Source organism: Athene cunicularia (assembly GCF_003259725.1).
Source record: "Athene cunicularia isolate RWA chromosome 3 unlocalized genomic scaffold, athCun1 chr3_part1, whole genome shotgun sequence".
Taxonomy (NCBI): domain Eukaryota; kingdom Metazoa; phylum Chordata; class Aves; order Strigiformes; family Strigidae; genus Athene; species Athene cunicularia.
In genome coordinates, this window is record NW_020799097.1 from 31900662 (window position 1) to 31912949 (window position 12288).

A 12288-nucleotide genomic window follows, 5' to 3' on the forward strand; every position below is an offset into this window, starting at 1 on the left:
TTTAAAAAAAAAAAAAAAAAAAAGAAAAAGGCAAAAAAACCCCTTAAAAATGCATTTGCTCGATTTTTTTATTATTATTATTATTATTATTCTGTCATGCTGCCTGTGTGAATGCTGTTATAGGTTGTACAAACTATAGTATCTGATTTTTAAACTCATTGAATAAAATAATGAAAAACTGGAATCTTTCAGACTGTGGTCATGAAAATCACAGTTACAAGATAGAAGCAGAACTTTATGATCTAATTTGCAGTGGAAAATAATTGTCTTCAAGGTGGGGAGTCTGTCTGCACTTAGTGGAACAGAAGTATAAACATACCTTGGTTAATTGGCTAGTAAGTCATACACGCTAAAGGCTTCCTAGCCTGTGGCAGGCTGTGTAATTTTAGACTATGCAGTATTATAAAAATACACTGCTGAATGTAACAAAGTGGTTCTGGTCTATTAAAATACCGTCAAGCGGCATAAGGGAACAGCGCGTGCATAGATAAGAGAGTCACTCTGTGGGTGATTAGATAAGGTAACCAGGGGTCAGTCCTGCTTCTTTATCCCTCATAGTTCCAGTAGGTTCATGCTATTCACACACACAGGATTTTGGTCTACCTTTGAGACAAGAGTTAACTAAGGACCATTCCAATATGTGAATAAAAAGGACATAGGAGATAGCTCATACGCTCCTCCAGAACATTGTAGTTTCTAAGCAGTGGTTTAAACTTATGGCTGGAATAGTACTCTGCACCGGACAGTCACTCATTTTGATTGATTTGCTTAGCTCATATGTTATAAACAAAGGAGTTTTGAGCCAGGCTGTGCACATGCAGTTATTTTTATGATGGTTTCTGTGAATAGCCATTAAGAAATTAAAATGGAGGGCAAGGAAGGTAGGTAAGTTTTATGGTAGGCAAGAAGTAACAACAGTAGTATTAGGGTATGACAGTTTAGTTCAAAATTATGGTAATGGCCATTAGGACACATCATTCTGCTTTTAGAAAAAGGTAATGAGGAAACTTTGGGGTTTTTTTTGTGGGGGGAGGGGGGGTGTGGTGGTGTGGGGGTTTTTTACCTTCTTTTTTGTCTTAGAGACAAAAATACTGAATTCTGAGAACTTAACTGAGATTGCCATCTAGGGCCCTGGATCCAATCCATAGACTCCCAAGGTAGAGCATAAGGAGATTTAAGCATCCCAGAGTGCAGTGTGCTGAGTCAGTAGCTGCTATGTGCCAGCCTAGAGGGAGTGCTGAGGAAAAACACATATTTTAAATCCTTCCTTTACCAGGGATTAAAAGTCTTATAATGGCTGTTCTGGGGTATAGCAAATACCCTTGTTATGTACTACTACTTTCCAATCTTACTGCTCTTTTCCTTACTTCAGAAAGGTTAATACCTTCATTTCAGAACAGAGGTATTACATTTATACTGAAAAGATAGGGATACTACAGTATTCTGTCTATGAAGCTCTTTTAGATTTTTTTTTTTTTTTTTCCTGGTGGGGTTTTATGGGGGGGATTTTTTGGTTTGTTTTTTATGGTTTTATTTTTTTAAAAAAGCTTTACAGCAGTGTTTGTGTTCTGATACTGAGTTCTGGGATACCTAGCTGATATTATTGTACCATAACTATATTAAGATCACTTTAAACCTGATGGAGATACTTAAATTGTGATTTAAGAAATGGTTATGCACTTCACGTGGGGATGGTCTCACGGTAAAATGCAGGAACAGTTACCCAGATATGAACCTGGTCTCTGCTCTCAGGAAAGACCCCAGGCTGTTGGAATGCATTTCACTTGTGCAGTTACTAATGTTCCTCTTGTGAACTTTGGAGAAACTTTAGATGCCGTGACCACCAGTTCGCTTGCAGGCATCAGCAGTGCGGGCAGGCGGGGCTTTAGGCTGGGTGCACTCACAGGCTGCAGATGGCACAGAACATGTATGTTCTGGGGCCTAGACAAAACCTTTCTGATACACTGTTAAGCGCCTCCTGTCCTATATGTAACAGAAGAAGAAGAAATCACTGCAGCACTGTGTGTGTCTCCTACTTGGGAAGATTGTAAGAAACTAATACTTGTTACTTCAGAGTGGGTTTATTGAATAAACAGATGAAATTTGTCTAATACCGAGAAGTTTCTGCTTATGCTGAATATCAGAATTATGAGTTTCCAGGATCCTGCTATTTAAAAAGTTATGGACTTTGTGAGTTTAGAGGTTTTGGGCACTGATTCCTCAGCAGGGGCTTTTGGTTTGCAGTTTTATATATTTGGGCTCCAAACCTAGGCTTACAACCTATTTTAGGAACCTATTACTTGTGTAAATATGGCTCTTCTGCTTCTTCGTGCAACCCTTTCTCTAAAAGAACAATTTGATAGTTATTTCTTTTTAAACCAGTGATATTTTCCTTATGAAGCATTGGATTACTCCAAATAAAGACTGTGGCATTTTCTGTTTGCTAGAGAACATTCTCTTCTAGGTACAAGTAGACAAACCTAATGTTTTGGTTTTAAATGAAGATTATAATATGGTTTCAGCACTTTTGTTATATCCTTTTAACATCCACCCAATTTTTATTTTAAACTTTGTAACCCTTATACTTGACATTATTAAGCAAAATCTGTTTGATGTTTTCTTCAGTCATTTTTAAGAATCATGGTCCAGTTTACAGCTGCTGGGATCTTCCATACCTCACCTGATCAATCAGTCATTTGTCTCTTAAAACTAAAATTTTCTTATAGATTGTTTATGGTTTGGGGTTTGGTTTCTCTGAGGGGGTAAAAGAGGGAGGGAGGAACTGAATTTAGATAGTGTCCTTTAAAAATACTGTGGGCACATGACTTTCAGACAAAACAAACTTGTATTACATGTTGAGCTTTCTCAGTGTGGAACACATACAACCCAGTGAAAATGGACCCACTTGGCTTTACTGTCACAGTGAATTCCATTGAAATCAACAGACCTGCTTTTTATGGAAATGTGCATGTACGAGTATTTTTCAGATGAGGGTCTTAACTGACTTTATAGGTGGTTTAAAATGTATTTATTTTGTCTGATATTAGTGTTACATGTAAGGCATCCTCCTCTACAGTGGTTACATTACGAAGCAAGGCAAAAACAGGGTAGAAGATGCTTTTCTGTTGAATCAGATATGACCTGAGTGTTGTTAACGTCAGAAGTCTTTAAAACTTCTAAGTGAGTAATTTGTTTTTTAGGGTGAAATGGGTGCAAAAGGAGAGGATGGTGTTGCTGGTCTTCCTGGCGAAAAGGTATGTTCTTGTATATTGATATGTAATCTGACTCACAGGAAGTTATCATTATGTCAGTGGCTTATCTGTAATTATATACAGAAATGGGATGATAGAACACTTCTGTTAAAAAATGAATTTCTCTTACCTGGACTGCCATGCATCTTACCTGCACATGCCAGTATTCTCTGCAGATGTGCTTGTTTGGTTAAGTTTTTTTTTCCCTAGAAGGGGTGGCTATGCAGAACCAAAGGAAGCCACTTGTTTAACTGTGCACTTTGTGGTCTGCAAGCCTGGAAAAGAGCTCTTATGCTTTTGATGAGCCACTTGGTAGAGCTTTGAGATACCCACCACTGACCTCTAAGTAATGACTTGGAAATAGCCACAGCTAAGAAACCGTGTCAGCCTACCTGTGTATTCAAAATGGTAATTTTCACTTCGTTTCAGGATGTCAGTGTGCAAATTAAGGCAGCTGTACATGTTTATTGCTTTCAGAGGAAGTCTACTAGTCTAATATCCAGCATCTTCAGTATAGAAGATAGCCCTCATAACACTGAGGAAACTGTGTTACTGGAGTTCCTACTCCTTTGGCCTTTCCTGATTTTTATTTTTTTTTCTGTTCCATAGTAACAGTTGAAATAATAGTAGATTTTCTGCATATACATGGAAGCCAGTTAATACATAAACAAATTAAACTCTCCAGATACATGTGTTAGTGAACTTCACTGATATTTTTTTTTTTCTTCCCCCCAGTGGTATCTTTAGCATCATTATTTAAATTCTCAGCCCTCAATTCTGTCAATTTAGGTTCCTTTTCATCATGTACTTCAAGTGTCTGTTCTTTTAGTGCCATAAAAAGTACGCCTTTTAAAGGCAGCTGTTTCAGTGAGAGGCTTAGAATTTCAATATTGCACTTTATTGGTTGACATGCTGTTTTCATATGTATGCAACATTTTTTAGTAATGTTAGAAGGTTTAGTTTATTTTTTAATTATCCAGATTTCAAAGTACTGAAAGAAGCAGAGTTTCACTTCAACTGACAGATTTAAAATCTGTAACAAGATATGGAATTATGAAACTGTCTTTTTACTTACCATTTCTGTCTCAAATTGTGGTTTGTTTTTTTTGTTGTTGGTGGTTTTTTTTTGTTTTGTTTTGGTTTTTGTTTTTGTTTTTTTTTTTAAATGGGAGGTAAATATATAATATTACCAAAGAGGTGAGTTAAAATAATGCTATTTGCTGCTGATGCTAAGTTATATGTAGTAGAAAAACTGAGAGGAGGCTGCAAAGATATTCAAAGGACTTTGCAATATTGAGGGACTGAACCATAAAGTGGTATGTAAAAGTCAGAGAAAGTAACAGTAAAGCAATGCAGAGGAACAGGGAAAACAAAGCAAATGTTACATTTTTCATGTTGGACTCCAGACTAACTGTTACTGTTCAGGAAAGTGATCTTGGAATTGTAGATCGATGAAAACATACACTCACTGGTAAGTACCAGTTAAAGAAATGGAATTTAGGAATTATTAGGAAGAGAATAGTGAACAAAGCACAAGCATTTTAGTGTCATTATTATTAATGAAACCGTATTTTGCTGCATCTTGAATGATGTATACAGTTCTGGTTCCCACATCTTGAAGTGTATCTAATATTACTGGAAAAGGTTCAGAGGAGGTGTTGAGAGTGATCAAGAGCATTGGGCATCTTCCAATTAAGTTGTGACAATGTGGACTTCAATTTGAAAAAGGCACAACTGAGATTAAATATGCCCTATTCTGTGCTTTATGCAGTCATGAATGGAACAGAAAAGATTAATAGGGATTTGTTTATGTTACTTGCCTTTTCAGTGTGCGAACTCGAATGTCAAACCTTTCTGCTAGCAAGTTCCAAAAGGATAGAAAGGGCTCGTTTTTTCTATTACATGATTACAGTTCGAACACTCTGCCTCATGATTTAAACAATCTGAAGTTATTAGAAAGTGGAATAAAAATCCATGGAGTATATCAGACAGTCACTGATGGTTGTCTGAAAGTTCTTGAGCTCCAAGATGCTGAAGCCTGGAAAACTCACTGGAGAAGTCTTTATGGTTGCCCTGTGGTACTTTTCTGTAGACATCTGTTGTTGCCACAATTGTAGCCATATACTTAACTTGAGAAACCTTTGATTTGATCCAGCTAGACAGTTTTTACTGTGCACCCAGATGTGAATTAATGGAAGGAGTTATTATAAAACATCGTAGATTGAATGAGATTGATTTAGAATGAAACTGTGTTTTCCCTTGGCTCTTTCCGTAGCTCCTTCTCTGATGTTATCTTTCTTTAAAATTATCAGGCTACACTGCTTTCCAGGACAAGTTGTTATTACAGTTTCCATGGTTAATACTGTTTGGGTTTTTTTTGCTTAGTGCCTTGCAGATTCACTGTCAGGCCAAATCCCAAAGCTCTTGCTAGTTTATGTAAGGCTCAACAGTCAGATCATATTTAATAACAAGACACTGTACTTTTCCTGAACATTATAACTCCTTTAATTCAGACTACATAAAAGCCATACTGTTGTTGCAAATTAAAAATGAACTACCGTGGAATCTGAAACTGGCAAAACCAAAAGCTGTTTAAAAAAAAAAAATAAAATGGGCAAACAAAATATCTTGTACATGCACAACTAGAAGAAACTGAGATCCAGCCACCCAGTTTATGCTAGTCAGATTTGTCATGTCTGTGCAGATGGTACAGTGTTATATGGAATTATTAGCTCCTTTCTGGACCTAGAATCACTTAATTTTCCTCATGTTGTGAATGGTGTTAACCTAATCTGTCTCTCAGTTGGTGCATCAAGAGCTATGTAAATTTGTGCGTGTCTTGTTATTTTTGTGCTTCTTTTTCTGGGATGTTCTGAATACTAAAAATGTTCATAGATTCAAAGGCAACCGAATGAAGTGAAGGAATAAAAATACTCCAAACTCTGTTATATACAAAGATGTCTCCTACATTTCAGGAAGTTGAGGTGCAGACTGTGCAATGCTGGGAGAGCATTCTCAGGAGCTATTGCTTTTTGTTTAACTTTTTAAACCTTTCAATATGCATTATCTTTTGTTGAAGATGGTATATTTGGTTGACTGGTATGGCTATTTTTATGTTTTTCTGCATTGTATTTTTCCAAGCTTTGTGCAGATGTGCTCCCTAAGTCACTGGTTACAATCAAGAAAAAGAAAAAAGAAATTATACAGTTATTTCTTATGTAAATGGTGTTTGAGGCTTCAGAGAGCAGAGGGGGGCTCTTTCTGATACACCCAAGAACTATCCCCTGCAGTCTCCATTGTTCATACTTATTTCCCTGGGGAAAGCTTTGTGGAACAGATACATGGCATATCTTACTCATATTGCTATGAGTAAGCAACAATATCAATCTGACCTATTTTAGAAATTTACCTTAGAAGAGGATAAACTTGGCTATTAGAAGGCCTGTTTCTCTACAGTTGGTTAGCTCAAACGTACCTGACATTGTAGTGAAAAACTATAGTTAGAATAATCCTATCCAATACACTTTAGTTCTTGAGAGAATCCCCCAGGAAAATGCTCCATGGTCGTATACTTAATTTTGAAATCTGTGTAAGTGATGAGAAGTCTGTAAGGCTTCATATGTGTCCTTGACTTTCAGGGATGTAAAGTTTGAAAATAGATTGTGTACATATCTTCAGTCTTTCTTCAGTTGGCCTTCTGTCATTCATAAGATATATTATCACCGACAGCATCATTTCCCATTCACTAAATGCTGCAGTGGTTTTGCAACAGTTGTAATGGCTAATAGGTGCACATCTAAGTGGTGTAGACTTCTAAGAGGTTCTGCCATTTGAGAAGTTTGATCTGCTGTGGGTTAATTAAATTTTGATGACTGTAGGGTGACATAAGAATAGCCTTAACACCCAAAAGAAAATAGATGAGTGTTCAGGCCATAGTTCTGTAGTTTTGCTGATTTTTCTACTGCAGTTCTGGTAAGCTGCAAAAAGAAAAAATGAGGTTTCCGCTAATTGGCAATACACCACAATGTGCCAGTTGTCTCCTCTGCCTTCAGTGTAAAAGCAGTCAGTGTGACAGTGCTGATGACTAATCTAGAGAGTCAAGAATCAAATGCAGTCTCTCTGGACCCCCACCTCAGGTCCCAAAAGTCACAACACAGTAGATTGTGGACACCATCACATACATGACTCTCTATTTGACATCAAACTACCTAGTTCCTTCATCCCTATCCTTTTTCAGGGAACCATCTGAAGAAATACTTTTTAAATAGTGGATCCTACTTAGGGCAACAGAAGAAATTCTTGAGATTATCAGAGGATAAAGTTTTGTGGTGTTACTTTATAGTTCTCAAAAATAAGAGGGTAGTACTCCTCCCTTGGAAGGAAACTTGCGTCATTTGTAGACTACCAGAAGATAAGGAATACATTGTCATGATCCCCTTCCTGCAATCAGGACTGATTTGTAGCTCAGCCTTTTGGTGAGAGTTCTTCAAGGTATCTGTCAAATCATGATAGGAGAAGAACTGGAATGTTGTGGTAAAACAGAATTGCTATGTGTGTGAGAACTTATGCTTTTGCCTTCTGTAGGTGTTCAGCAAAGTCTGAGGACAGAAGAAATGTGTCGAGGGAAGCACTTGTGTTAGACTACTTTTTGGTAATTAGCAAGTGAAATTGTCCCAGGATACACTTCTCAAGCCATTTAGTGTAACTGGATTGCAGCCAGAGTGCTGGCTGTGTGGCCTGAGAAATTAAATCTGTCCCTGAAGGGGAGCTTTGAGGTGATGGGAGTGCTCTAAGGTGTAGGATGACAGTTGCCTATCTGCTGCAGATCAAACTCCACAAGTTAAGCAGCCCTGATCTAGTTACACTAACCTCATTATGACAATAAGAACTGGTTACTCTGCTCTGCTGTTAAGAATGGTCTTCACATGCCATTGCTGCGTGCAGGGTCACACCACTTGTGTAATCTGAACAAGGTCGATACACTGCTGGAAAGCATTTCTATTTAAAAAGTTCTATTATTTTCCTAGTGTACTTGTCGTACTGAAATGGTGAGAGGACTCTTCTGTTGGTGAGACCCACAGGATTCTCCTTTACTGAAGTCATAGTGTCTTATCACTTCCATAGCTTGCATGTGTGCAGGTCCTTTTCATAGCACCTACTGAGGGATTGATAGAGATAAGGATTCACTGCTATGCATTTTGTATCAGGAGAGAACAGGGTTAGTCTCTCAACTCTTCCAGGAAACAATTAGACTTTGAGCAAATCTTATGGTGTGTTGGATCCTCCTTTTGTAGTATACTTCTAGGCCTTCTAACAGTCTGACAACTTAAGGAGGTGTACACTTTGAGCCATGACTAGAAGATCAAGTATTCCAGCCCTAAAAAATGTATTAGATCTTTTCTGAGGAAATGGGGGGGAGGGGGAAGCCTACAGATCTTTTTGTTCTCATTTACAGTGAGTTCATTCTGTCCCTTTCTTTTCCTGAGCTTTTTGTAAACTCAAACAAGCTGGGTTTGATATGCCTCTGTATAGTTGAAATTTGTGTTTCCTGCACTTCTTGTGTCACTCAGATGAGTAACTCAGTCCTTTGTTTCTATTTGCTTCTGAGTCTATAATGCCATGACACTGAAGCTCCAAATAAAAAATTTGTTTGTCCTGGATGCTAGGTGTTATAGTCCTGTTTGGGTTGGAGTTTTTTTGTGCTGGTCTCTAATGCCTTGGCAGTCAAGATGAACCTCTCAGTTGTTTTGGTGTATCATATTTTAGAGGGTGGATGATCTCTATGTACTTGAAAAGTTGAGTGGGAGAGTTTGTGGTTCTGAGAGATAGATTGCCACCATGGCATGTACTTTGATGCAAAGTACTAAGCCTCTTGGGGAGCTACAGTTTATGTGTGTCATGGGTCCTGCTAGCCCAAAAGCTCTTAAGCTTCTGAGAAAGTCCTGATAGCAGCAAGACTCAAAGGACTCAAGTTGCTGAAGGAAATTGGTTCTTTCTTGGCCCTTCCATATTTGTCTATTTTTTTCTATTGTGAAACGAGTTCTTCTCCTTTCTTGGCAACTGCATTCTGAAAAATAAAACTGATGTAACCAGAAAAGTAATACAGAAAATTCAGAATACTTACCAAACTGAACTGGCTTTGTCTGTTCCCCTTTATCCAAACCTCCAGAGTAATTGTCTTCTTAAGGTTCATGATATACAATTCATAGTGATGGAGATAATGCATCTGTTTCTAAAACTACATTTTGTGGAATAGTTGTGACACCATTCACTTTCAATATTTGACTTTCAAATGGCTTAGATTTACTGTTTAGTTTTTCTCACTAATTTTTTTTGCAATTTAGATTATGAACAGACATCCTAAAATATTAAATATATTGAGTAAGCTTTTTAAAATAGCTGGTTTTGCAGAAGCAGTGAAGTATCTAATATGCTGTGCATTTGCTACTGCACTGTATGGGTGCTCCCACAGTGTATTAATAAAATAAACAATTTAGACTGAAAGGAGAAAGAAATGCTTATGTGAATAGAAACAATGTTTATCAACTTAGATTTATATTCAAAGTTAGACTAGAGAAAAAAATTGAGAACATTTCAAGACATTTTACGAGATCTACCAGTTGTACTTCAAGAGTCATGAAAATGAGATTGGGTTTACTTGACACTGTGCAGTAGGTACCTGTAAAAGGATCATTCCTTCTTTTGTTCACTTACATATGTTTGTGTTGATGGCCCAACAAAGTGTACGTGAACTCACATATTTTTTGAGCTAGAAGATAACAGGACTGGAATATATAATGCTGTTATTGTTGGGGTTTTTTTTTTCATTTAACTATATGAGATGATTATCTGTAACTTCAGTTTCCTCAAGTCCATTATCAGTGTGCTGTCTTCAGTTTTAACTGACTCTGAAACCTAACACACATGATTTTATTCTTGATAAATATGCCCTACCCTTTTGTAATAAGGTTCTCTTTATATTTAGTACAGGTAAGGAAATGATTATTAAAAGTTGTCCCAAAACATGATACAGATACCATTTGTGGTGCGGGTGCTCCATCAAAATGGCATGTTAACACTTCCTGAACAGCCTACTTTGTGTTGCCTGATGGGAAAAGCTCCCCCTTCCCTTAGTGGTACCTGAGAAAATGAGTTTGTAAACTGCTGCACTCTAAGTTGTTTAGGGTTTTTTTAAGAATAAATTGAATTCAGAAGCTCAGTGTAAAAGATGGCTTAGAAATGTCCGGTCCAGTGCTTTGTTTTCCAACATGATTTAAATATATATACACTCATTTTGGAAAAAAAAAAATAAAAAATAAAGGACATGCTAGTATACCTTGTGACTTCAAATTACTTTCAGCAATGCTTTTAATACCCATCTCTATACTGAGTTACTCCAGGGTCAGATCTTCAGAGCCAGCTATGTCATAAAATCCACAACCGGAAACTTGTTAAATGTGCATCCAAATCAAATTGTGTCATTGTGAAGATCCTTGTGACCACTGACCTGCTTTCCCCATTGCTCCAGCTAGACCATGGCAACTCCATCTAGAATTTTCCAAGGCATATTTGACTTCGCAGAAGAGCCATGGATATATGGCCTATTATGCCCGTTCAACATATGCTCCTGGAGCATCAATCATTCATGCAAATACACAAATCTGAGGAGACATTAGTGTTGAGCTTACAGTAATGCAGTCTTTTTCTTGCAGCTGTCTCGAAAGATCTCTGGACACAGTGCTTTCCACATTTCATGTGCTGTACAGATCCTTGACAGGGGTCAGGATATTTCCGAAGTAGCTCATCAGCATCTCTGAGAAAGCTTCCAAAAATGTATGTGGAGCACTGGATAGGTACTGCTTAAAGCCATGTTACTCAGCTTCCCTCGTCTTTCATTGAGTGCCGTCCAATTTCTGAGCTCCTGTCATTGTAAATCAGTTATACTTCAATATTTTTAGATCAGGTATGGACGTAAGTTTTGCAAGTTATGCAGCTTTTGAAATATCCTTGTACTGCTTTACTCTAGAGTCTCCAACAGAGATAAAAAGACTGTAATTATTAATACAAGAAGTATTTGACATCAGAAAGATGTAAGAATGCAAAGCCAAAACAACATTTTAATAGGAAATATGGTGCAAATTTTTAAAAACTAGGGGGTTTATGGGTAAACAAGCAAATAAGTTAGCCTCAAAAAAGAAAGACAGTGGTTTTCCAATTGGAAACTTCTTTTCCACAAAATTTAAAGCCTTGAGTTTGAGAATTGCTGGCCACTGGAAATGAGACATTGGACACCATCTATTACAGCAGCAAATTTGGTATGAGTTTACTTTTTTTGTTTTCAGTAATATCTTTGTGTATAATTAACACACATCTGATTTTAAGAGATGCTGAATATGAAAACAATAGCTCTCAATAGCTTTCCAATGCATAAATATGCTTTCTAAAAATCTTACTGGGCAAATACACTTTAGACCATTACATTTTCCAAAATTTGTTTCATTGCTTCAGCATGTATAGTTCTTGCTTGCTTGCTCTTGCTCTCTCCTTAGCATTACAAGGAAGTGTTTTGAATAGCCTTTGATCATAAATTTGATTCCAGAGAGCTGTCTGCTGTGCTGACTTATTTTTGCCTTATTAGGTGATTTTTGCAGTTCACAACTCCAGGAACTGTTGAGCTCCCTGGTTTTTCAGTTCCTAAAGCTAAACGGCAGCAGTCAGTTTGGTTCTCAATAGAAAGCTCTGTGGAATCAAATTACCTTGCGTGCAGTGACACAGCTTGAGTGTTATTTCCATCCTGGAGGGAGTGGTGCTAGTGACTGCTGGAAGTCGTGTACCGTTGGTGAGAAGAAACTTCATTTTTAATTAAAGGATTGTTTCTTTTTGAGGAAGAAAAGAAATTATACTTCAGTCTGTCATCTAACCCATTTGAGGAAAGTCGTGGCATTGTCGTATGTCCCCTTGTGGTTTCCCTCAAAATCAGATTAGTCCGTCCCAGTAGAACAAAAGTGTTTTGGGAGCCAGACGCTAATGCTTGTAT

The 12288-nt window shown here is 37.4% G+C and overlaps 1 protein-coding gene across 8 annotated transcripts in view; it reads left to right on the plus strand.

Annotated features, from left to right (window-relative positions):
- The window catches only part of COL19A1 (collagen type XIX alpha 1 chain), a 205037-nt gene that overhangs the window by 47811 nt on the left and 144938 nt on the right, over nt 1-12288 (plus strand). For all 8 annotated transcript variants that reach the window (XM_026846123.1, XM_026846122.1, XM_026846121.1 and 5 more), the window contains one exon: nt 3201-3254. In XM_026846123.1, coding sequence (XP_026701924.1) covers nt 3201-3254 — 54 coding nt within the window. The remainder of the gene's footprint in view (nt 1-3200; nt 3255-12288) is intronic.